This window comes from Lampetra planeri, chromosome 13 (genome assembly GCF_965212315.1).
Source record: "Lampetra planeri chromosome 13, kcLamPlan1.2.h2, whole genome shotgun sequence".
NCBI lineage: Eukaryota > Metazoa > Chordata > Hyperoartia > Petromyzontiformes > Petromyzontidae > Lampetra > Lampetra planeri.
In genome coordinates, this window is record NC_136119.1 from 12,026,573 (window position 1) to 12,054,003 (window position 27,431).

A 27,431-nucleotide genomic window follows, 5' to 3' on the forward strand; every position below is an offset into this window, starting at 1 on the left:
CACTCCGAGTAATTCACAACAATTTTCCAAACCTCGTTTTCAAACTCTCCATGCTGGCCTCAGAGATCAGAGCACTGAGCGTATCACTGCTGATATCCTGGCTCCAAATCCAGTATAGTGAGTTGCTGGTCTCAATTACCAATGATTGCACACACGAAAAAAACCCATCGCATTAAATCTGTTATTGCACTGAACTTGGCTAAATTCCAACTCTATAAATAAAAATGTACCAGTTTGACTATTGGACAACAGAAACTTGACACTGTCGCTGGATGGGTGGAAAAAAAGGCTGCCCCCGAGATTGGGTAGGGTGTCACTGCAAGGGATCTCAGTCGTACTTCTCTGAGATCTGTTTCTGAAGACTGTTCTCGAACAGACTGCTGTGTGAGATGTACACACATATATGTGGGCTTTCACGGCCAATATTACGATTCAGAATGTGTTTCTTTTGGGTTAGATGGCCGTGTAGATATGATGTATTTTTTTTCAACAATAAGTCTCCACCACCTGACAGAGCCAATAAAATACAGTTGTCACGTGGGGCAAATTTGCCAATCGATTTGGTTTGTTCAGCAGACTGGAATGTTGAAAAGCAAAAGAAATGTGAGAACTTCGTGTGACATCAGGTGTTGACAACAGCTGAGCTTTCGCGTGCCACTTGACAGTTGTCAATGAATTATCTGTCTCACAAATTAATGCCGATAACACAATCAGGGTAAAACAAATAGTTAAACTGCTGTGCTTTAAGTTATTTAAGAGTTTAAATGTCACATTGTAAATACGTGTCCGTTACTAACATATTTCCGTGCATATTAAGAGCTGACATTTTATACATGAACTATATATTTTTTCATAATAATTCATAATAAAGTTGTTTGGGTTAGATCGCGTTATTTATAAATGTTGCGTAACCCTCCACCACCCGACACGGCCAATCAGTAAAAAAGTGTCATATTGACAAAAGACAAATAGTTCACTACTTTAGCCCACCGGTGTATTGAAGAGTGAATCCACACCATTTACGATTTTTGAGTACGACGTTTCACTGGTAATTACATCCAGCATCATCGAGCAATTTTCCAGAATGGTGAAGCCCTCACTTGCTCCCGGTCTTACCTTTTTTAAAATAGAATAACTTACAAAGCTCACCATTCAAAAATCATGTAATGACTTCACAAACATTTTAACATAATTTCAAGATATTGCGTTGTGAAGCAATAACTTTGATATTACAGTCTCAATTTGATGATGTAATTCAAGTATTTTCTATTTAAACTGTGGTTTCAAAGTGTCTCTATGCCCCAATGAGCACCAAACGCCTCTTACAATGTTAGAAGGGATGTGCCAGTGGTGGACATTCCACATTTCTATGGCAGCAGTGGCCAATTTCTCCATACTCGTGGTGGACTTCGGCCAAAGTGGCAGGGCTACATATTCGCGCCAGGAGGCACTTGGGGAAAAGGTGGCCGAAGGATTGACTCACAACAAGAAGTGTGCGAGTTCACACCTTAATTTGGGGCCAAGTTGACGAAATCACCCCTCCCATGCCGCACGCGTTCGCAACAAACATTCGTCGTCACCCAACCGGCCATGTCAAAACACGGACTTGCTCGCGCGTAGCCATGCGCATTCGAACATACTTTGCGCTGTTTCGAATGCATGCGCTGGCGCTGTGGGTGTCCGATGCAGACTTCGACCATTGCCTCAGCCGCATTGACATGTGATGGTGTCAGTGCGTCGGCGCGCTCTGCTGAACGAGTCTCATCAGGTCTCGGTTCGCCAGGAATGCACGCGCAGCGAGCTTCTCGCTCAAGGAAGGACTCCGCGCGCCAAAACGTGCTTCCCAAAAAAATCACAACGTCGGCGAAAGCCGATTGTATTTCTTCGCGTGCAAATTACGGCGGGTCGCAAATTATCAGCAGGGATGAAATTAACGAGATTGGGAAGAAAAAAAGCTATTTGTTGCTAGTTAAAATTGGTGGATGTTGTATTTACACGTGAATGCAGTATTGATGAAGCGAAAAATATTGACAGCATATATTTAGTTGTTAAGATTTTTTTTGTCACAATTAAAATATATAATAACTTGACTGTTGTGTACTGAAAAGAGCCCAGAGCTCCCTGGACTCTTGCCTAGAACACGTGGAAGTCTACACGCTCTTGTTGCAACAAGTCCAACTGAACTCATGACAAATCAAAACTGGTCCACAAAGTGTCTCCTTAAACAAAATTCTCCTGGGTAAACATTACTCGAGAAGGCTCACAGGCTGTTGGACTGAAATGTTATCTTATTTCTGAATGGAGAGATAGATGCTTGCACGTTCATTAATTGTATCGTTAGTTAATATATTCAAGCAATGACCGGTAATAGTTACCCGATGGAAAACTGTTGATTTTACAAAAAAAGTCACGCTTTCTTGAATGTTCTCTTGTCCTCTGTTTGAATCACAAATTGTAACTCAAAGAGTGACATTCAAGCTTCCGTGTTACCAAGGTGAATACAAACCTTTGTGTACATCACCTACGTGTGCATCTACCGTGCCTATCTTCACTTGCATTCTGTCTAGAGAACCACCTTTGAAAAAAGCATTGGGCTTTTTAATCCTGAATTATATACTTTTTTCTTAACGTGTACGTTAAATAAATATGCCTTTATGTTCATTATTTCAGTACATTTAGATTGTACACATTTTAGTCTTCAAATAATTGTGCAAATTATTACATTTGGGGCAACAAAAATATTTCATTCATTTCTTATTTTACATTATCAAAAACAGACCAGCTTAATTTTAGGTTTTCATTATAAAATATTGACAAGTTATATTAATACCATACGATTAAATAATTAGATTAAGATCAAGAGGTCCTCATAGCAAATGTCACCAATGCCATCATACCAGGGCTGCTGCCCAGCCAACAACAAAGCTTTAAGGTCTGCAATTATGGTGTCGCACCATCGCTTATTCCGCCTGTTTAAATAAATATATGTTGCCATGGCCTCTAGTTACCTATTCTTGGTTCTTTCGGTAAAGTCCCGTCAGTATATTTGGCCCCTTCCAACCTGCCAATCACAATCATATTTCTCACCATCATCAGCAAAGCCTTCGATATTTTCTCAATTGTTTTTATACCAAGTTCAATTCTAAACTTCCAAATTTCCGACTATATTTTTTCCATTACTCTATTCATTTTCCACATATGCTGGTACTCAAAGCTAGAAGTGTATTTCTTGTCGTTTTGTTAAGTTGCGCATCTCTTACCAATACACGAACAGATGTCCATTCTGCCTCAAATTCACTATTTTAACAAAAAAACGAGATTTTTGTCCTCTTAATAATGTTGGAAAAACCAACCGTCTTAAATAAACACATCTCTTCCCACAACGCCCTGCTCCGCAATTTGCACATTTATATCTAGATACACTCAGCCCGTTTTTGCCTCTACATGTCCTTATTAACGATGTACTGATAATTGTTATTCTTTGGGTCTTTCGGTAAAGTCACAAAGATAGGTTCAAAGAAAATAACAAAAAAATAACAAAAAACTACGACGTTTCGATCACAACACAAGCGATCGTCATCAGGATGACGATCGTGACGATCGTTTGTGTTGTGATCGAAACGTCGTAGTATTTTGTTATTTTTTGTTATTTTCTTTGAACCTATCTGTGTGACTTTACCGAAAGACCCAAAACATATGAATTCCAGCAGTCACGAAAGCTTTAAGTCATGATTATTATTGTTATTTACAGATCCTCGTAATATAAAATGTGATACAAAATACATCAAGCTCTGGCACACCCATCCCATCACTCAATATCTGCTGTGGGTGTCCTCTTGGGAGTGTTCTTTCATTCGGCTTACACTGTCATTAGTCTCAGCCACCGGCGACCATCGATCCGAGCAAAGTATCTTGACCAAGCCCCCATAATTTTCTTAAGGCAATACTGTATGACGTCTACAACCTGCATATGTATTCAAATCCACGTTTTCCCTCTTTTTTGTCCGTCAGCGGAATTCCAAGCATGCACCTCTCCATGCTTTTTGTGTGCACTCGTTACATTGCAGGACTGAGAGATGGCGACGCTTTGAGGAGGCCTTCATCCAGCAGTGGATCGATCATGGCTGATGATGATCACACACAAGAATTGCAAAACTACAATACTTCAATGGGCCCTATGGCACCATAGGAGGCCTCATGATGTATATCCTTTGCCAGTACCAAAATATAAGAATAGGTTTTCCCCTTTTTTTATGGCAAGAAAACTGAAACCTTTTTACAAGGAATCATGTCTGCCTTAACCACAATACTTGTGGTCAGAATGCACACAAAAAAAACACTGATAATGTATGCATTGTCCTTGAAACTGAAAGCTGTCTCTGGTATAGACCAATCAGTTTCAAGGACAATGCATATATTATCAGTTTTTTTGCATTCTGACCACAAGTATTGTGGTGAATGCAGACATCATCCCTTGTAAAAAGGTTTCTGTTATGTTGCCAGAAAAAAAGGGGGAACCTATTGTTATACTGTGTTGATGGTATTGCTATACAATTATAGAAGAGGATTTACTAAAAAATTAAATTTCGACGTGTTAAGTCACGTCGTTGAGCTATCATGTGGCCAGGTCGCATCTGAAAAATAATCTAATAGCTTAGTGGGCTTTACCTAATAATATATTTTAAAAAGTTGTATTTTTTCGTGGTTTACCTTTCCTATACTTTGCACTTCTGTCGTGTTTTTGCGTTGTTTGTTGTAACGTTCTAACCCACCCCTACTTGTCATCTTTGAAAGAGCTTTACAGCTCATCGGATTCCTCCAGTATATTCTTATTTAACGAGGGCAATTCTGAATGTGCCAGTTTGTGTGCTGTTGTATTGTGGTTGCCAATGTTTTTTTCTTCCCATTGTGTTACCCATAACAGGTTTTGTTTTCTTTACGTGGGCAGTACTCTAGCATGTGACGAACCGTTGATTATTGAGGATCCTTACCGTTTGACTAAATATTGGGTGCATTCCTAATACGTGTTTTTTACACATTAACATGAGCACAGGGGTTCGACTCACCTTGTCTTCCTCACCAGGGATGGGAGGGGGGAATTATGTGTTGGTCCCCTAATTGACTGGAATTGTGGGTCGCATGGTTTAGCTTTTGGTCCAGTCTTGGGGAAATCACGCCAGGAATTGCGGCTCTCTCATCTGCCCGCTGGACCTGGAATTTGGATAGATCTTTTTTGAAATAGCACCGAATCTCCTTTCAAATACATATCGCGGTTATCGTAACCTCCGCGATTAGCACGGTTGGCTACATACATACAAAAAGCATACAGCTCTGTAGGCAGATCAGCCAGCGATATCGCAGAGCCGAACATTCGCAGTAAATTTGTTTTAAGTGTAGAAGGAAATACTGTGCCCAAATTCCAAATCTTTAAATGACGAGAAAACCCATCACAAGATAAACGTTAGCGCAGACAAGATAATTAAGATTTAACAACACACACAGTGATGCGGACTGCATGTGAAGCCTCTCATCAACCTGATCAAACAGTATTTTTAACATCGTTTTTAATGATTTCATAGAAAATTTTATTTTCTCAACGGTTAACATTCTTTTTTTGTATGTTGAACTTCTTTCGCATCGTACGTAGCCAAACCGTGCTCATCCGAGGTGTATGAAATCAATTACTGCTCACCACGGCCATTCGCATTCATAGAAGAAAATGCAGACTTGAAGTGACATCAATTCATGTCACATCCAAACCTGAGCAAGCCCCGAGTTATTTGCTTGTTACTGACCTTAGTTCCCCTCTTCAAGAGCGTCTCCTCCACACACACTGCATCCCGGCATCACCGCGATGCCAAAGCGAGGTCTCTTCTCTTCTCACCAGCCTCATTTAACTTAACCCACCTTTATGTACTCGTTATGCCGAGATCTGAAGCCACCCCCTCCCCAATTTGTGACCGACACGAATAATCGTTCTTGCAAGTCTCAACAATGGTCTCGCATGCCTCTCGCCATCACTCACCGGGCATGCAACTGTGTTTACCGCTTTGATTTTACTCGTGGTGACTCGTGGGCATATTTTCACCTCTTTGCATAAACTCAGCTCACCTTGCAGGCATTTGTAAGAAAGGTTCTTCTGTTCTCCCGACAGCGATTGCCCACCCAAGCAGTACAAATACACCAGTCGAACAGCCCAGGTGTGGCGAGGTAAAGCGTGGGTGTTCCCATTTTGTCCAAGACGTCTTGCCAGCAAGGAATATTCCAGAATACTCTCGAGGTCATTCAAATCGACCCTTTCGTCAACAGTGACGCGAGCAATTGTAGAGCCGTGCCTCAATGTTTTACCTACTCCCAGAACACTATATTCTTAGGTATCCCTCTGGATGCGTACACCGCTTTTGTGGTCATATAATTGGGGTGAAACGATGCCTATTTTAATGATATAGCAACATTATACATACTAGATTCGAAGCTTTCGTGACTGCAGGAATTACTCTTTGGTTCTTTTGGTAAAGTCACGTCGAAAATCAAATCAAATAGAATACGACGTTTCGATTGCAACAATCATCATCAGGTAAGAATAAATGAGAAAAATATTACCAAAGAGTAATTCCTGCAGTCACGAAAGCGTCGAATATAGTTTGAACCACCTCTACGGGGTTCCCTCACAACTCACACTTAACTTCTAATTTAGCAATCTTTGGGAGAACGTAATCAACCAGGCTATGCGTTAACTGTTAGCCGACTCTGTGTTGCATTGCATTACTCTGTAATTTTACTAAATTTGTCAAACGTCCTATTTCTCGACATTTTTCCTCGCTTGTCTGTTTCACACTTAACTTCTAATGTAGCAATCTTTGGAAGAACGTAATCAACCAGGCTGTGTTGCGTGTTAACCGACTCTGTTGCATGCATTACTTCCTAATTTTACTTTCTCAAACTTCCGATTTTATTTCTCCAAACAATGCCGTGCTGGTTTGTTTAGTCCATTCTCTCCTCCGGGCACTATGGTCCGGAATTCCACACAACTCTGTCCTTTACCCCCCCCCTCTCTGCCCCAACCCCTCCTCCGCCGAGTTAAGGCCTCGACAGTGGTACCGTAATTCTTTGGAAGAGCGTAATCAACTAGGTGGGGTGTTGGCTTGTTAGCCGACTGTGTTGCATTGTATTATATTTCTAAGTTGTATCTCATTCATTCTTACCTGATGGTTGTTGCAATCGAAACGTCGTATTCTATTGATTTTTTTTTTCTACGTGACTTTACCGAAAGAACCAAAGTAGTATGTACAGTATTGAACCGCGTAAGAGTTTGTTTAATGCAATTTTTATTTCACCTTTAACCAGGTGCAAAACTCTTCAGGGGTTATACACCCCTTGAGGTTATAAACCTCTTGCTTTTGGGGACGCGACATTGATGCAACTGGTGACGCCGAATCACAATTCATTGAATTGGGGGGGAGGGGGCTATATAACACATTACATCCCGGTTTAATTTCTAGGCCAATTCAAGGGTTCTCAAAATGAACTCCCGTGTTCGCACACACTGGCCTGCGTACACAAGGAAGCTGCATACATATTGCAGCCTACTGGGAAATCAAGCAAAATCTTAAATGCATGTTTAAAAGAACACACTGCCGCATGAATGTACATCCAACAAGCCGATGCAAATGTCGGCAACGTTGTGCATCGGCCAGTTAAATGTAGCTCACGCACAACACTGGGAGGGGGGGCATTCACACAGCGATTGTTCGTAAATGTCAAATTTTGGCAGACAGATGACAAGTTTGTAGATAGGACCCTTTTCTGCATTCTTCAATTCGCACGTTTTCTGGAATTCTCTCAAAAGCATGAAATCAACTTATCCGTTGCAGCCTGCGTGTTGACATGGCAGTCCATTTGGATATGGCAGATATTAGCATTTAATGTTTGCAGAATATAGAGCAGGCATGCCCAATGAACGAGTGTCAGAAGCATCCAGCAATAAGTGAAACAAGTTAATTCATAATAAAGGTTGTTGGGTTAGATCGTGTATGTCGTAACCCTCCACCACCCGACAGCCAATTAGTAAGGGATTTTCACGTAAACAAAACGCCAATTAGTTACTTCAGCCCAACGGTGTTGTTTATACTTATGCGATCGAACCCAAAAACCTTTATATTGGTCGCGAAAGCCTACTTATTTAATTATTCGTTGGACATTTTACTATTGTAACGTTAACCCGGTTTTCAACAATAGGCTAGATTCATGCATTTGTTCATGATTTTGAAGAATATTGGCCATTAGCCTCAGCCACTGCTAGAAATGAAAAGTATGACAAGAAGCCACCAATAAAACAGAAACTGTATATCTGCGTTTAATATAAAAGTACATATGTGCAGAGCTCACATTTAAACTATGAGAATGACATATAAATGGCCCAACAAGGCACACATAAATAACTCAGCTCCTCCAGCCTAAATTTGTAGATAACAAAAAAATTACATTTATCTTCTGAACTTACACCAATTATTGCTGGGTTCTTTTTACATTTAAGTAAAAAAGGTTTTTTTACCCAAACGTAATTAAGCTAGTATGTTATTTACATGATCGGGAAAAAACATCTGAACTGGTATTTCATAACTTGAATAAATAGAATGGCAAAAGCTTCATTTCAGGACAAGCAGTGTTAAAAATAGCTTTTGTCACCGGCTAAATAAAGGAATCTGGGGCAAAAAAAACCCAGCAGCAAAGGCTATTTTGTGACATAACACTGATGCAAAATACAGAAACAAGGAAGGTAATCCATCTAACCAGACCAAGCACCATCATGTAAAAGACAAAACATGTTAACTGTCAGGAATTCCAATAAAAATGGACCACACTTGTAACCCTAAAATGCCTCTGTGTGACAAGGTGTGGGTGTCCATTAGCGAGTCGTGGCTTCACATCATCTGCTCAGGTCTCTCGGAGTGTCTCGCCGCACAGCTGAGCGCTGATCCTGTGCGAGCAGGTCAAAAAAAGGGTGCTTAAGAGCTTCCCCCAGCGTGATGCGCTTTGACGGCTCATACTGCAGCATCTTCTCAATCAGGTCAAAGAGCTGGTGGTGCTGGGCATCATCGCACACTACGTACCTCTGCGGGAATAGAAGAGACAAACCCGTTAAATAACATGGCAGTTTTAGTTAGGATTATATTTAAAAAAAACACAAAATGCAATGTTGTACAGCATTGTGCGAGTGACAAATAAAATAAAAAGCCCATCTTCTCTCTCAATGCACAAAAAAACACATCCATCAAGCCGAGGGCCATCAACCAAGATTGTTAGGTTTATCAAGTCAATATCTACACTCAAAGTAACATTGTTTTATAAATATGGTTATTTACGTAAAAGCCTGTCTCAAACCTCTTTTCAAACAGTGCCAACAGCTATATGAAAAACGTATGAATAACCTAAGTTTCTTAATAACCTTAGACATTTCGGGTACTTTGTATTGATTTGCTTAACGAAAACACGTTAATTTTATGACAGCCAAAAGGGAAAAAAAAATCAGCTCTTGTAAATATTATAACTAAAATCATACGTTCCAATTACATAAAGCTATACAATATTCCCATGATTATAGAAATCATGTTTATTTGCATTCACTGGTAATTAAAATGTTAATCCAAGCACAAATAGACTTACCCTCAGTGGTTTGCAATTTTCCCGCACGTATTTTCCAGCAGAACTGTTTTCATCCCAATCCAGATGACCATGGTGGAAGTACTTCTGCTTCCTGTAGTAACAGTCATTAGAGTCAATAGAGCACAAATTTTGTTCCAAGCATTAGAAATTAAAACTCACTTCCAACTGAATCCCAGGATGTATTGCATTCTCGGGTAAAACATTAAGTGACAACTAGTGATGTCTCCACAACGCTAAACAATTTTCAATGCATACGGTTAGTTGTCAACATCTAATAATTTGATGTGACCAAGCTATAATTTAGTTTGAATCGTGTCAAATGCTAGTCGACAAAAAGGTGCTATCACGACTGGTGACTTTTTTTCACCATTACTAACAAACATTTCTAAGAACACGGTCATCTCATTAACACGGTAACATGCATCGCATATTGAATGCTTGCGCGTTTTCCAAACTACACGTGACAAAAGTGAAGAAAATTACCTTGTCCTTCTGACCATGCGAGAAGGAATCAGACCCAAGGTCCTCTCCATCATGGCCAAGTGCTCTCTGTTGTCATGAGTCTGCAGAATAAGATAAATTCACAAGGTATTGCAATGCATGTAGACACGCAGGCCACGCTCATATGCAAAGTGTAATTGTATATATGTCGCACCTGGAACAAGGTGAACCCCAAATAGAACTCAAAAACAATGCATCCGATGCTCCAGACATCACAAGGCTGCGACCATCCAAGCTCTGTTAATAAAAGACAAAATAACAGTCCTTCATTATAACGCACAATTAAATCAGCGAGATAAGAGTTGATGTTTGTGCACTGCAATAATCAATGTTGACATAAAATATTTACCGGGCAACTGAACTCACCCAAGAGGACCTCTGGCGCTCTGTAATGTCTTGTCGACACAATAGTGCTGTGATGTTCATAATCAAAGGTTGCACTTCCAAAGTCCACCACCCGAATGTCTGCATTTCTCACAGTTCTCTCATCCCGCTTCTGTAAATATAAAAAACACATTCAAATAAGTGTATAGGTTTAAAAATGCACACGCTAATCTCATACGTAATGCACCCATGATGTTAATGTCTCAAAGTGCAGAACGATAAATGTGGTTAGACCAATGTTCAGCAGTTTTATATGCCCCTGCCATGATGTAATCATTTTGTTGAATGGTTGTCATGTGTTTCTCATTATCCACGTCATCAATTACCCATTAATGGCCCTGCATTACTCAGCACCGACTAACAGTGTTTTACTGTGTAAAAATGTGCTCGCACTCTTATGTTTAACGTTAACAAATGCACAAACTGCTAACATACATACTTTTTGTGGGTTGTATTTGATGTCATATTCTGAATCCACAAACAGAATGTTTTCAGGCTTCAGGTCTGTGTGGGTCAATTTGTTGTCGTGTAAAACTGCAAAGGCAAAGAGAACACATTAGTATTTTGTAAACTAAATATTTATGGGTCAACTTTCCCAGTATAAGTATTTACAAAGTTTGTATCAATATATTAATTATTTTTAATCTGTCCCCCCCATACTCAAAATGGTGCTCAATGTTACAAATCTCGTTCACATTTACAGAGCAACTTTACAAGATATGACCAACACGCCATCTACCACTGTAGATGGGCAAAACTGAATTTACCACTCAAGTTGGGTAATTTAGCACTCAACCAAAAGGTTCATTTCTACACGATCACAATGCCCTCATGCTATATAAACATCCAGTTCACTACATCTTTTTCAGCACCTTTGGCAAGTGTTTCTACGTTCAGAAAGTCAATACTCACTCACCGATTGCATAAAAAATACAAATCAAAGCAACCTCGTGTTGACAAACAAATAACACTTGTGTTTGCCTCAAATGCACGAACGCTCATATATTTACATTTGATGGCGTAGCAGAGTTGGTAGGCCATGAGCCTGACTTGGTGCAGTGGGTATGGCAGGTAGTTGTTCTCCTTGAGGAAATCAAATGTACTCAGGCCGAGCAGCTCAAAAGCAATGCACATGTGCCCATGGTAGTCAAACCAGTCGTACATCTGTACGCACAGACTGCAAAGCACACAAAAGGATTCCGTTTTCAGAAGTGTTTCGCAACAAACAAGACGGCAAGTTTTGAAAAATTAAAACGTTACAAAATATCCGAATGCTTATTTGCATTAAAAAGTTAAGCACTTGTTGTGCTTTAACATGAAAAAAAGGGCACGTAAAAAACTATTTTCAAACCTTCATACGAAACGTAAATGCATCACACTTACTATTTATTTCGTGGATCCTTCTCATTGATTTTCTCCAAAACATTGATCTCCAGTCGTGCAGCTTCTCTGTATTTGTCTACATTTTTTATTATTTTAAGTGCAATTTTTGCTTTCCCCCTGTAATACAAAACACAGAGCACAACTAAGCCATGTGGCACTCTCTTACTCCAGTGCAAAATAAAATAAAGTTATTGGTTATACAAACCAAGCTTACCGGTCATGATCGATGCAATGGACCACTTTTCCAAAGGTACCCTCACCTAAGGTACTGATGATCTCATCTAAAAAAATAAAAACATGTATTTAATGTTTCACATCAAAACATCTGAAAGAAGCATGACGTAACTTATTTTATGCTTGATTTTCTCTTTCGATAAATAACAAATACTGTAAAAATTGCAAACATTCGCGAGGTTCCAGCCAACCGTAATCTGTTAATCGAATAAGATTGCTCACTACTGTGCACATTTGGCCAATATGTGCAAATCTGTTGTCATGTCATGCATTTGATACAAGCCAACAACCTTCCCATCATTTCATGCAACTATATAACTATGAAAAAATGTCAAATACGGTGGTTGCTGGATATAAGCACACCCCCCCCTTTTGAGAGCAAAGTCGGATGTTGCTTACATCAGAAGTGTCCTTGTTTCAGAAGTTTCCCACTGCCTCCCTCCCCCCCCCCCCAAGTGTAAGGATGTTGTATACATCAGAGCTGTGCTTCTCTAAGATGCGCTTATATCCAGCAACTACCGTACCTTGATGCAGTGGACTAGTATCAATAAGGGGTAATGGGTTATTAAAGGAAGTTATTACATATCCAAGTTTATCACTCGTGAGTAATAAACATCAATGTGACATTAATATGATATGCCCATTGTCCTGAGGGTGTAATTAATTTAAAAAAAAATCTCCCATTAAATAATTTTTATATCTTGGCCAATTTTTGTCACAGGGACCTAAAATAATGGGCGTGTTAATATGTTCATGAATATGCTTTTTTATCTCAGATGTTCAGGTGTGGACCTTTAGTCGAGTTGACATGGAATGGCTCTGATTGATAAGTGTATTGGACATTGCATTCCTATGATTGTCGCATATATAATCAAGCTTCATTTATCTACCAGATAGCACATATTGTATATTAACTTTAACAGCATATTTAAAGACAGAAGACAACAACTTTTTTGTACATTGGGAACATTATGCAACTAAAGAGCACTAAATGTTACGAAAAACGCTGTACATCTCGCTTGTAGCCAGTCGCCGATCCGATAGATCAGATGGCCATCTTCATCATCTTCCACACTCTTTGCCCTCCTGGTGCTCTGCTTGCTCCGCTGAACCAGGCCGTGCAACATCCAACCCATTCCCGAGGCCACACAATCGGCAGCACGTACGGCCCGGTGTTGGCATCAAAGCACATTTTCAAGGGTGGGTAGCCCGCGAGTTTCCGGTTTGCCAATCATTCGATGTCATATGGTACATGGGATGTAACAATAAGGATATTGCAAGGCACATGTGAAGAAACATCACTATTCCATACACCATTACATACCTCACGTGCTTACAATTAACAGAACAGTGAAATAAATAGCAATCATTAACCAATATCTTCCATATTACAAAAATTGCATAAGTGTAAAAGCAAATAAAAACAAATAACTGACTAAAGAAACAGTGTATTTTGTTAATAGTTATAATACATAAAACACCCTCATCTCAGTTTTTTTATTCAAAGCTGTTTCATGATTTTATGCCAAAACCTAAAATTGCTTGTTAATGAGTATAAAACATATGAACCAAATTGAATTGCTTAAGGTCCGTGTGGAACGAATTAAAATTTTTAAAAAGGCAGAAATTCCTTAAAGCAGTGGTTCTCAACGTTGGCAGTGTACATTTGTCAAACATATTGATCAAACTGCAAGTGGGCACGATCCCTCCTTCGACTGCCCACTCCAGCAGCGGTCTCAACCATTGGCCATCATTACTTTTAGCGATGTGTCCTGCCCAAGCTCACCACTTACTTTCCTTTGGATTCAACAATAAGCATCCCGTTATTGTCCACCACCCTAGCTTAAAAAAACACAAAACCATTCTTGGATAGTAACTTTTATCTTTTGGAAGGAGGCACCTTTGTACCCGTTATTGCCAGGAGGCAGTTTTGGCCAAGTCAACCATCGTAGATTAGACAGAGCAGATGCTGCGGATGTTGTTCCAAAGTCAAAAAAATAGAGTGACACTGGCTGTTGGGATGTCCCTCTTCAATGCATAGAGTTTATAAAACTCGGTTGAGCGTAGGAAGTAGTGGGCCCATTAAACAATGAATCAGTCATTTTTCATGTACGGTATATCTATGCAAGCAGCCTGTGCCACCCCAGATCTATGGGTTGCGAACCGCTGCCCTAAAGCTTTCAACCTGAAATGGCCAGTTTTTATTACACACCATAAGTGGCCATTGCACAATTGAACATGTTAACTACTATAATTTTATCAATTGGGTTCCGTTGAGTTACATCTTGCAGGCATCTCAATTAGAGCTATTCCCTCCACCACGTGACAAAGTCAAACAAATCGCGTTGTCACACGTGCAAATGTGCCTACAAATAGTTTTGCAAACTAATGATGCTGGTTGTAATCTCGACTGAACCATCATTGTATACAGCTGTCAAATTGTTCCTTTCTTTTTCAACATGGATGGTTGTTGAGAAACAACATCAACTGACTTTGGAAGGTGGTTCAGGGTTATAGATCTATTTGACATATACCTACATGACTGAACCCAAAAGAAACCAATTATTAATAGTATTGGTCGTGAAAGCCTTAGTATGGAATTTACTGCAATTTTATAGTTGAATATGGATAAAGTAGTTATGAAAACTGAGTAAGGGTGCAAAGTCCACATATACAAGTTATTTTACCTTACAAATTTAGAATAAGTTACAAAAAATTACGAATTATTTTTCAAATAACAAAATTTACCAAAACAGACAAGATAACTAAAAGTCTTCAAATTACTTCTAGTTTTTTTCCGAATTAAGGGTTCATTCACAAAAAGCAATTGTAGCAAGCTACATTTCAATGTACATATAGAGCCCTAAAGTTGTCAATCCAATGAAGGATGATAGGGCCTTCTTACTGTGCGGTCAATATAATAAGTTATTTGACCATACTTCACCATATTGGTCAATGCAGGTTGAAGGCAGGAGCATTGATATGGCAACATAGAAGTATAGTGCAACAACTGGTTTTGCTGCACCTATTCTGCCCACCATTGAGCCCCACATCCTGTAACAACCTGTCATGCATGGTGGTCACCCATCCAAGCATTATTTAGTCCAATACCTGGTTTTGCAACCAAGATCTGATGAGATCGGGCACATTCCAGGTGATTTGATCAAAGGCATAATTTTGCCAATACTTTAAGAGCAAACAAACACATTTCGCTCGACTATTTCAAGGTAATTAAATGTGACTAAAATAGAACGCAAAGTCACCATGAGCTGCAAACTTGAAGGCCACAGTGGAAATTAAAAACATCCCTCTTCATTAAATCTATATAAAAAACACACTAGTTTCGCTTTTTCATTGTGTTCGTGTCTGTAACAAGAGAACAAGCAGTCGAACTCACATCGACTGAACCCTCGTGAAAAAATATCTAAGGCATGCTACCTGAACAAAGCGAGCATCTACATTGAACATAGCAAAGACGGTTCGAGAAAGTACTCACCGAGGAGGAGCGACTGTACGAGCGTGTGCGATGTCTTCTCCTCCTCAGCCGTCGCCGGCTGCTGCGGTAGCTCTCGTCGTGATCGTAATCACGAGAGCGGTGACGATAATCGAATGACTGAGGGGGTAAATTGAAGGCCTCTTCGTAGAAACCCTCACCTCTATCCCTTACATAGTCCCCTCTGTAGTCAGCGTAGTATCTGTCGTCATACATTCTCTGCTCGCATGAACGAACATAGCTGAAAGAGAAGAATTGTGTCACTTATATAAACAGTCACCCAGCGGTGGCACTTTGTTTCAAGAACTCAGATCACAATCAGAAGGTTGTGAATTAGAATTGTTAATAATCCTTCCAGATAAAATAGCGCTTTGCAGGAAGTCAAGAGCAGATGACGTATGAACATGCTGGGAATGTAAAATGTTTACTGCTTCAGGTATCCAAACGGAAACACCAATAAAATTATCGCCCATGATAGAAACATGGTATAACATAACATTCCTGCAGGAATCACCCAGCACTAACGTTTACGGAAAGGAACATGACGGGAGAACACAACAGTCAAACAATCGCCACTATATTAGGACTTTGTGGGAAATTGTGAAAGTTGCTACACAAACTGGTTAAGACGGCAAAATGTTTTACCTGAAAGAACGCTGCGATTTTGTGTAGCAGCTGTCATTACGATTGCGTCTTGGAGAATGCTCCCTGCTACTGGATTTCCTCCGATGCCTCTTGCGGCTGCTGTAATCGTCTCTGTATCTGTAACTGTCCCTGCTGCCTCGGTCCGATGACCGAAACCTTTTCGGGTGAGGCATCTTAAACAAATAAAAAAAAACACATCATTAGCCATATACAGTACAGCCCACATTCCACATCGCTTGTCAAGTGTTCACCAGAGCGCAACCTGCCAGGGATAAGTTAGCCTATGGTACCTATGAAATCAACACTGCTTAACTGATGAAGACTGGCCTATGGTACCAATGAAATCAACATTTCTTAACTGATGAAGACTGCCACCCACGAATGTATATTTAGATTGTCCAGCACTGGCTCAGGGATACAAAAAAAAACGAGTACCATGCGACACATTTGCGCGCACGAGGACATCGTTAATACATCATCTGTATTTACAGTGTATTGGAAGTTTTTTTTAAGCGTACAACTTTTGAAAATTAGTGGAATGTACAAGTACAACTTTCCAAGGTAAAAGAAAAACAGTTTTTCTTTCCGGTATTATTTTAGTTTCAATGAGTGGCGGCAAGGTCTATTACGCAGGATTCTAAAAAGGAAAGCCTCGTAATCAGAAGCACGTGATCTTGCAATAAAAACAGGGGCCATAACGTGGCTTCTAGTAGACTTTAAAATACCCTTGTTTTTCGTTACATCATAAATCACAAGTTCGTGTAAAACTGTGTAAACAACTGCCTTTATGCAGCATGCTATTCAAAAGCAGTTGTATGTCACTCATAGCTCCACGAAGGTGGTGAAATCATCATACGTAGGCGTCAGTGAAAATGTAATAAAAAAAGAAAACCATTGGGAGTTCTTGCATAAGGTTGTATATGGCCGATGAGTAGACTTGCATGCATATGTATAAGCAATGTTAAAAAAATTAAGGAAAGGAGATATGGGCAACGGTGATCAGCATATAACTGCACAGACCAGAAGAGCTGAATAGGGCCAAATGTCCTGAACTGCAACTCAGTATTTAGCAGCGGGTGCGGTGTAGATTGGCCACGATGCTATTCAGAACATGTTCTCATTGGGAAACCGCAAGCTGCGAGAACATGTGATACCCGAGGTATGAATCAAGGTTGGACATGCCAAAACAGTTCTATCATGCATGCAATTTAAAGTAGGGCCCTTAGAATGGCTGGGGAAGCAGATTGAGTTTGTTGTTGAGGTTAGCAAAACAGGTGAGGCAAAGTTATGCCAGTAAAGTGGGGACTACTATGGCAGAAGTGTGGATAATTTGGATTTTAAGTGTAGAAGTGATATCAGATTCTATCAATGTTCAGACATGTCCACACTGACCTAGTACGCGGTTCCCACTAGAAAAAAGCCCTTGGAAGTAAATTCAAAGCGCTTCCCCGCTCAAATTAGCATGTCATGCTAATTAATATACGCCGACAGCTGGAATTCAGCAAATTTCACATTTATGAGAAGCAACATCTCCATCAGACAACCAGTTTAATTCTCACAGCGTGGCACTCACTTTATCGACCCCAGGAAGATGATTATGATGGGTTGCATCAACCCACAATTAGGCTTTACATTTTTCTCAACATTCCCAGTGTGCGGCTTTGCCCTCAAGCACCACGTGGGCAAATGGCGGCATACAAAAGTTGGGCATTTAAACAAAACTCCCCCCCCCTACACCAACATTGCAAGTTTGGTATAATAGAGGGTGTTTTGGGTTAGATCTCGTAAATGTGTTGTTAAACCCGTCACCACCCATTTATAATTAAGCGACATGCGCTAAAAAAATCCCCTCTATTATGGATATTGGTCGCGAAAACCTACGTGTTAAACAAAGTTTCGCATTTTGTGGTTATAGTGCCACATCCAACCAAGTACGATGACACCGATAAGGCAATGGAATATTCGAGAACTTCAGAGTACAGTACCACTGAATTCTGGAGTAAATATAATTACGTTGTGTTTTTACTGACGAGCGAGAAGTTTCCCAAGTTACATAACAGCTCTCAGTGCTTCCTCTTCATACCCCCAACAATCCACTGCCATATTTGCCCCAATTAAGTGACAAGTGACGTCAACACGGTTCTTTGTGCCAAGCTAGGTGCACCTCGAGGCCACGTGGCCAAAGTGTTATGAGATTAACGGCCGAGATGACTGGCAGATGGACAAACCAATGCTGTGTTTGGTGGCGAGAGACCATTGGCAGTTGTGAGCCTCGCTCCTTTACCAACGGGCCACTACGAATTACAACCACCACCATCCACACCACGACCACCACCAACCACCTCATCATCACCACCATCAACCATAATTATCACATCAACCATAATGATCACATCAACCACAGCCATCGCCACCTCCAGAAAAGACGTCGTGTGCGATGGCGCGCTAAACAAAACGGCCATAACGTGAACCCACTCCAGCAGGACACGGATGAGGGGTGGGAGGATGCCGTGGCGAGGGCCTTCACCCAGCAGGGTATCGACCGCGGCCCGATGGATGACCGCGACCGGCCCCACAACGGCTCCATCATCATCACAGCAGCAGCAATCCGCCCTCCTTTCTACAACAACCGCAGTTTAAACGGGGAGCGGCAGCAGCCTTGCCAAAACCATGGCGACAACCGTTTTAGTTAATGGTTTATAAAAAAAAATGTTTCCGTTGAGGTTTAAGAATTTAACATTTAAATTTTCGGGTGGCGGAGAAGGGCGAGGAGATCCCGCCCGCTACAACCGCCGCCATCTTTTAGTTCTAAGGCGCTGCGACGTCTCTCGGTTTTATTTCAAATAAAATTCCCTCCTCTTCCTACGCATTGAATTAAAGACATCGGCGCGCAGCGCACGATAGGCCGTCGTCTACGGGTAACCTCAGCGGCCGCTCACCTTGTGCGCCGCAACGCCCGTGTGCTTGTCCCAAAGGAAGTCCGTCGTGGTGGTGGTGGAGGTGGCCGCCGCTGCCGCGAACGTCGCCGTTGATCGTCAAAGCCGTTCGAGAAGATGGCGGCGGCGCGTGACGTCACGAGCCGCGCGCGCGTGACGTCACCGCTCGCGGGGAGGGGGCGTTGGAGGGAGGGGGAGGTTGGAGGGAGGGGGGGGTTGGAGGGAGGGGGGGGTTGGAGGGAGGGGGGGGGTTGGAGGGAGGGGGGGGTTGGAGGGAGGGGGGGGTTGGAGGGAGGGGGGGGGTTGGAGGGAGGGGGGGGTTGGAGGGAGGGGGGGGTTGGAGGGAGGGGGGGGGTTGGAGGGAGGGGGGGGTTGGAGGGAGGGGGGGGTTGGAGGGAGGGGGGGTTGGAGGGGGTCAAGCTGTGATGGCGCCAAAATAATAAACAACAACAAAGTCACAGCAAGAAAATTAGAAAAAGTGGCGGTTTTTCAAATTTTCTTGCTGTTTTTTTCACACCTGATGATGATTGCTTGTGTTGCAGTCGAAACGTCGTGATAATTTTATTGTTTTATATTTTTATTATGTTATTGTTTCCCTTCTACGTGACTTCACCGGAAGAACCAAGAATATGAATCCCTGCAAAGTTATTTAATCTTGATTTGAAGCTTTCGTGACTGCAGGAATCCATACTCTTTGGGTTTTTTTCAGTAAAGTCACGTAGGTAGAAATACAATAAAATAAATCACGACGTTTCGGGCGCAACACAAGCGTCCGTCATCAGGTGGGACAACCACAGCAATAAACAAATGCTGAAGTGGGCAAAAGGGCTGCTGTAACAAGAGGCTTTATAGGTAAGAGAGGGGGGAAGGAGCCAGGGAGGAGAGATAGAGAGAGGGGTAGTGGACTGCTTCAAGCTAGAGGGATTACAGGGCGAGCAAGAGCACGACAAAGTAATGCTAATGTGAGAAAATCAGCATGTCAATGGTACAGGATGCTGAAATGAAGGTTGATCTTCATTGGCCATGCGAACTCGTGATCGTCAATCGTCATTGCGCACCGCGGGCAGTAGGTGGCAGCACTGGCGGACAGCGCCAATTCACGCGGGGTGGTTTGGCAGCAGGAAGCCTCCAGTGGGCAGCAGAGGCTGAGTTGATGGCAAAGGCGACCACTCAGCTTCAGAGTCAGTCCCGGATTATCCCAGTAGCAAAAGTAGCCACATATGTAGTAGCTACGGGCCCCGCACTTTCAAGGGCCCCGCGATAAATGATTTCAAGCTATCAATTCCGGTTCAGTGATTCTGCACTATTACTATAGTACTACACTGCCTTCAACTTTTTTAAATTAACGACTGGGTGTTTAAAGTTAGCGATTTGTAGTTTTATCTGGCTGTATAGCAAATGAAAAAATGCAATTACTTTACTGTGCAAGTAAAACATATGTGTTTTAATATTTACGTGTTTTTTATTTAGAGCCCTTTTTATAACATATGCTACAGGCCCCGCACTAGCTTAATCCGGCACTGCTCAGAGTGAAGGTCATCAACATCAGCAGCAGCGACAAACAAAAGCAACAGAAATTTGGAAAATTATTTGATGAAAATGCGTTGTCAGCGGTAAACAAACACAAATAGCAAAAACTGAAGACTTTTGTCCATAATACCGCCTTCAGAGGAAAACATAAATACTAAGACGACGTTCCGGACAATGGCTTTTGAGAAAGGGCCATTGCCCAAAACGTCGGCTGCTTACTCAAGAACCCCATTGTGGGGCAGGCGCGTGACAACACGTCTCGTGCAGTACAATACAATTTGAAATCACGATCTAAGTATAACCTCTGTACACATAGAGGCAGGCAGTCGTGGATTTGAGCCCGGATTTGAACAAGGGCAGGGAATCGACATCAAACGCACGGCTGTTGGAAGAGAATTCCAAACCATAGGGGCAACAGAGGTTACTTATAGAGCTCCGCATGCAATACCAGAATCTTATAATATGATATACTCTTGATACATATTTGCTCGCCTATAAAGTAACTTGCATGCATAACTCAAGAGTCCGTGTCTCGTCGCTACCCTTACCCTCATTCTTCCCCTTTCTGGATGATCCCCGACCTGACAGTGTTCTTCCTTTTAACACGTAGGCTTTCGCGACCAGTATCATTCATAATAAAGGTTTTTGGATTAGATCGCGTTATTATAAATGTTTCACAACCCTCCACCACCCAACATGGCCATCAGAAGCAGGTGGATGGCTTCACTATTCTGGCAAATCGGCCGAAGATGCTGGATGTAATTACCAGCGAAACGTCGTGCTCAAATTCTAAATGTTGTTGATTCACTCTTCAAACACACCGGTGGGTTGAATAAGTAATTAACTGGCGTTCTCATCAAGATTGATAGCTAACTAACTGGCGTTTTGTTAACGCGACACATGTTTTACTGATTGGTCGTGTCGGGTGGTGGAAGGTTGCGACACATTTATAATAACGCGATCCAACCCAAAAACCTTTATTATGAGTAGTAATAGATTTTTACCCTTTCAACTGGTACAAAACTGACACCTTTATACAAGGCATCATGTTTGCAATAACCACAACACAAGCAGTCAAAATGCAAACAAAAAGAAACAACTCTGATAATGATATGCACTGTCCTTGAAGTTGATTGGTCCACACCCGAGACAGCTTTTCTTAGAGCCTAGTCTCCATTGGTGTTGGGCTATGAGTGTTCTTCATAGTGCGGCCCCGACAATACACAACATGTGAAAACACCCCCCATCATCATCGTGCTGTCAAACCCCAACGGTTTCAAATGTGTGGCGGCCCTCACATTGACGATGTCTAATCGGTGAAAGTGGCTCCCTGTCTGAAAATCAGTGAAGAACCACTGCCCTACCCACCAGTGACATAGCAGCTCCACTCTCAGCTCAGGGGGTTGTTGGTGCTGCAATCGGTCAGATGTGGTGCCCCAATATTTGATTTTGTCTCGCATGATCGCCAACACGTTAGCGCTCTAAATAAATTCAAATAACACGTGTAACGTAAATTAAAGTGATTTGAAGCTTTCGTGACTGCAGAAATCCATACTCTTTCGTTCTTTCGGTAAAGTCACGTAGTGAGATATAAAATATAATTATTTTAAATAAAATATAATTATTTTAAATACAATTATTTTATTTCTAACTACGTGACTTTACCGAAAGAACCAAAGAGTATGTAAATTAAAGTATTACCATGAAGGACATTTTAAGCCGCGTTTTAATTGAGTGTTGTTGTTCTTTTACACTGCTGTTGAAAACATCTCTCATAGTGGATTTTAAGGGGGCCCCCAACTCGTATCTTTGGCCATCAGGGGGGCCAAGACACCCCCCCCCCTGCATGCCCCACGCTCGTGTCGCCACTGCCAGGGCTGCTTCGTGACCTTGTGTATGAAGAATCACCGCCCGTCTCGTATTTCTACATTGCGGCTCTCGAAATACTGAATTGTTCATTGTATTTTACCCAATTCGAACAACAACAACAAAATGTAGCTCGTCTTGCTATTCCCTCTTGGTGACCCCTTGCGCAGCCACCAGTGACCCCTTGACCCACGGGCGCCTTCTGCCCCAAGACCCCCACGGGACTCCACCGGGCAGCCCCCCGCGTGTCCCCCCGCATCCCTCCACCCGAGCCCGGCTGGGATTTTAACGTCACGCGTCCGCATTCCTGTGTGGCTTCCAACGTTGGTTCGAGCCACATTTTTATTCGTCGCTGTAGATGTTAGCGACTTGTGTTCTTTTCTTTTGTATTGCTGGTGTGCGCTGCGGGTTATAATACATCTCTAGCGGCAGTCGTTACTTCTAAAGCGACGGGCTACAACTTATAGCTGCAACAAACACAACGATGTAGGCCAGGGAGCGAACACACCGGCTGGATACGCGCTGAAGGAAAGCGCGTCAGTGTTGGCGATGCGCGTGTGTCGTGGCGATGATGATAACCCGTGCTCAGTTGTCAAAAGTACTGTCCTTTTGACGGCTTGGGTAGTCCTTTATCCAGCAGTGGATCAAGCATAGCTGCTAGCTACCGCTAGTGATGAGATTGAGAGAGGAATGGGCTATCTAGCGACCTTTCTTTTCAGTTTCTTTTGATGACTTTCCGATTCGTATCTAACCAGGGAGTTGGCAACGCAGGAGGAGGATCAGAAGCGACCCCATCTGCCCGGGGCTGAAGCTGCCTCGCCCGGCCAGGAGGAGGAGAGGGCCGTACCCCCCCCCCCAACGGCCCCACGTCTCAAGACGCCAGCCATGGGCTCACAACGCGCGGCCAGAAGTCGGGGGGGTCTTCTTCTCGCCCTCGCCGTGGTCACCGCGCTGAGCCAGAGCGACCCTGCGCTGGGCGGTGAGTTTGGGGTGAAGCTAATGATGGTGGTGGTGGTGATGTGGTCACATTTGCTGGTTCGTCTTGTTGGTTCGGGTGGTGCTGATGGTGGTGTTGTGGTCACATTTGCTGGTTCGCGTTGGTGGTACGGGTGGTGCTGATGGTGGTGTTGTGGTCACATTTGCTGGTTCGCGTTGGTGGTTATGGTGGTGCTCATGGTGGTGGTGGTGTTGTGATCACATTTGCTGGTTCATGTTGGTGGTTATGGTGGTGCTCATGGTGGTGGTGGTGTGATCACATTTGCTGGTTCGCGTTGGTGGTTATGGTGGTGCTCATGGTGGTGGTGGTGTTGTGATCACATTTGCTGGTTCGTGTTGGTGGTTCATGTGGTGCTGATGGTGCTGATGGTGGTGTTGTGGTCACATTTGCTGGTTCGCGTTGTTGGCTCGGGTGGTGCTGATGGTGGTGGTGGTGTTGTGGTCACATTTGCTGGTTCGGGTGGTGCTGATGGTGGTGTTGTGGTCACATTTGCTGGTTCGCGTTGTTGGTTCGGGTGGTGCTGATGGTGGTGGTGGTGCTGTCGAGGGGAGAGGTTGTGTAGTGGTTAGTGCGCTGCGCTACGAACCCAGCCGCCCGATTTCGATTCCCGCTCACGGCCAACATCAGTGACCGGTCATGAGCCTCCCCTGGGTCGACTCAGCCTCAAATGAGTACCTGGTGCGTTGTGTAAACATCCGACAACAAGATAGACAAAGGCGGCCGTGCGTGGTGCTGGCCACCCACCTCCTTGTGTGCCGACCTTAATAGGTGCTCGCTAACAGCACTTGCTCCAACAGCCTGATGAAGGCTATGGGGGGGGAGGAGGAAATCTTTGTCTCTGGTGTTGTGGTCACCTCTGCTGACAAACGACTGCCGTAGATTGTCGCGGTTTTGCAGAATATCAGCCGGGATTGTGTTTTCATGTTGGTCGGCGCGATGTCGGAATTTTCAATTCCTGAAGAAGCTCCCAGTAACGCGGAGTGGAACTCGGGGCATCTTGCCCAACAACACGGGTGACAACCTTAGAACCAACCTGTCGAGAGATGGAGGTCATTCACAGACGTTGCAGTCAACTTGACTGGCTGTCGAGTTAGAATTGAGGACATTTTGGGCACCTCTCTACGTGCACATACACACACATATGCCCTTTTTGTCAATCCACTGCTGGATGAGGGGCCTCTCCAAGCCGTGCGGTTTGTGTGGGGGTTAATCGACCATACTTCACCACGCTGGTCAGTGCGGGTTAGTGAAGCCAGTCAATATAGACACGAGAGCGTAGCAGTACAGCAACAGCAATGGATTTGCCTTCACCGATCTACTGCTCACAACGAATTCTTCGTCGGAGCCTATCACAAGCCGTGTGTGCGCATGGTGGTCACACATCCAAGCACTATCCAGGCCAAAATCCAGCTTCTACTTGTGAGCTCTAACAAGACCGGGTGCATTCCGTGTGATTCGGTCAGAGGCTTAGGTCATCTTTGCTGGCTGATAAACCGAAAACTAAACACTCAGATATGGGCCTTGTATGTCGTGACTGTTGTTGTTGTTGCATGCCAGCAATTTAATATTCTTTTTAATTATTCACACTGCTCTCTAGCAACTGCATCTGACATTGGTGGTAATGGTTGAGCGAGGAGGACGCTGACACGTGCTAAGTTTAGCAGCACTCTCTTCTCCTGCAATAGTTTGGTGTCAGTTAAAACCATGATATGTGTTCAGAAGTGCCGTACAAAGAGCGTACGAGGTAGGGCAAGCATGTTCCTGAATCCATCTGTGCAAAGCTTGAGTGTGGATGTGGAATTTCAAACAACTGACCAATTGAGGGTTGCCAAGCGGAGTGAAGATTGTCCGTTCCATTTTATAGTTTCTACAAACTATGTTCTGGCATGTACAGTGCATGGTAAACATGTCAACGTTTGTGGGACGTTGGCCCAATGTCAACCAATGTTTGCAGTATGGAAACAAAGGGTTTGTGAATCCATCTGTGCGGAACTTTTAGTTCTATCCCAGAGAATGTGCAGGTATTCTCTAATGCAAGTCTCGAGTGTCAGTGAGGCTTTTCTGGGTTAACGAATGAAAAGATGAAAAAGCACAAATGGAGACCTGTCATCAAGCATGCAAGGTTCCACTTTATCAACTGCACTTGCAAAAACCTGGCATTTGATTTCCGTCGGTTTTCACCGCTTCTTCTCCTTTGCCACAGCAGTCTCCAACAACTTCTGCAAAAACTAATTTCCGCTAAAATACGATGGATGAGTCTGGGTCCGTGAATTTTTTTTTTACGCAAAGGGGAAAATGATTGCCGATTATGTTGCATTACGCTCGTGTTATGAAGACCAGATTTATAACTTACCAACTGTGGTTTCATTCTAACCATCGCACGAAGCAACTTGAGCCTCGCTGTACTGTCTGAGTACAGTATAACACATTCCAGAGTTTGTGGTTCCTAACGTCATACCAGGTGTTGTGCTTAACATGTTTACTCCAGAACATTCGTCTGTTCTGAATCGGCTCTTCGAGCTCTCATGCTGCAGACATATTGCACCAACAATCTGGAAGTTATCTCAATTCTTGCCAACTAAAAAAAAGGGCGATCCACTTCTTGTGATTCCAAATTGTCTAGCCCCTGAATCTGTCAACAATAAAGAGATTCTTTATCACCTGGAGTCATTATTATCAATTGTGAATGACCATCAGTAACATTTCCAACGAGCATGCTCTCGATGTAAGTATGTTAGCCAATGGAACTCATATCTGGACCTCTTGTGTTGTGAGCATGTTGGAGAATCCGTGTTTATCTCTTTTGACTTTTCCAAAGCGTGTAATCGTGTCTGGCATCAGGCGTTCCTTGCCGAGCTGCTGCCGTGCGGTGTCTGCCCTCATCTGCAAGGATAGGGCCTCTGGCTTTCTTACTCACTGAAAAATATGTTCCTATAACTTTGCTCAATAAAAAAAAGTTTCTACTTTTATACTACTCTATGTTAAACCGGAATACTCTTCATTCGCTGGCCACTTTGCCTTGAATGCCTCCGGCTCCGTGCCCAGCAACTGGTGATAAATATCATGCCAAGTATGACGCCCCACTCGAACAAAAATCGAAGATATATGTCTTCGAAGATATATATTCCTATCACCGAACCTCTCCACACCGGTTTGTGACGCTCGCCTTCTTCATTCACGATGCATTTCCTGAAGCTCGCCGAGATGTTCACGCAGCACCATTTCGTTCGGCAAATCGGGAGAGGGGGTCAAGGACGAGGATCGCGTGACCTTCCCTTTGTGTCCAGCTTTGTCGCTTCGTGTTTGGGGAAACGGAACATTGGAAAGCCACAGCGGCAGCATTCCTGGGGCCCGTGGAGGCACAGGTGTGAACTGTGAATGGGAGGAATGCGTTAACCACAGTTCTCTCCACCTTCCACCCTGTAAACACTCTCATACACACCCCATGCCTTCCTGGCATGCAACACAAGATCGGCGGTTTTACCTTTCGCTCTCGAGCCGTTTTTGCTCAGGAGCAGCGGTTCTTAACCTTTACTGCAGCCTTGCGCCACTTTGGTTCTCAATCGCTAACAACATGCATCATGTGAATAAATACAGAGGGTTTGTGGAAACAAAGTAGTTGTACTACAGTACGTGCTTAATTTGTTGTTTCGATTATTTGCCTTCTAAAAAAAAATCTGCACGTATCTCGCACCCCCAGAAAGGGCATCTCGCACCTGTGCACCCCAGGCTAAGAACCGATTGCTCCAGAGCCTCGGCTGTGATAGTTCTTGCAACAACTCCGTGGCTAAATTTG

At 42.9% G+C, this 27,431-nt stretch overlaps 2 protein-coding genes across 3 annotated transcripts in view; one reads left to right on the top strand and one right to left on the bottom strand.

Annotated features, from left to right (window-relative positions):
* Nucleotides 1-8,340: 8,340 nt before the first annotated feature.
* On the bottom strand, nucleotides 8,341-19,377 carry LOC144722072 (dual specificity protein kinase CLK2-like). Of its 2 annotated transcripts, XM_078600186.1 has the most exons (13): nucleotides 19,246-19,377; nucleotides 16,307-16,479; nucleotides 15,665-15,902; nucleotides 13,181-13,274; nucleotides 12,149-12,215; nucleotides 11,935-12,051; nucleotides 11,562-11,728; nucleotides 10,991-11,085; nucleotides 10,534-10,663; nucleotides 10,322-10,404; nucleotides 10,150-10,229; nucleotides 9,667-9,757; nucleotides 8,341-9,115 (listed from the first exon to the last, which is right to left on the bottom strand). In XM_078600186.1, exons 2-13 carry the CDS (start codon nucleotides 16,477-16,479, stop codon nucleotides 8,930-8,932), a joined length of 1,521 nt encoding a protein of 506 aa, XP_078456312.1. In that variant the 5' UTR covers nucleotides 19,246-19,377; the 3' UTR covers nucleotides 8,341-8,929. The 2 variants fall into 2 exon arrangements, with proteins under 2 accessions (XP_078456312.1, XP_078456313.1); XM_078600187.1 differs by lacking the exon at nucleotides 13,181-13,274 and having other exon boundaries at nucleotides 19,246-19,356.
* A 3,578-nt stretch (nucleotides 19,378-22,955) lies between these two features.
* Nucleotides 22,956-27,431, top strand: part of LOC144722073 (chondroitin sulfate proteoglycan 4-like) — a 31,657-nt gene continuing 27,181 nt past the window's right edge. Inside the window, exon 1 of the mRNA XM_078600188.1 lies at nucleotides 22,956-23,617. Within this exon, the coding sequence (XP_078456314.1) occupies nucleotides 23,524-23,617 (94 nt within the window). The 5' untranslated portion in view covers nucleotides 22,956-23,523. The remainder of the gene's footprint in view (nucleotides 23,618-27,431) is intronic.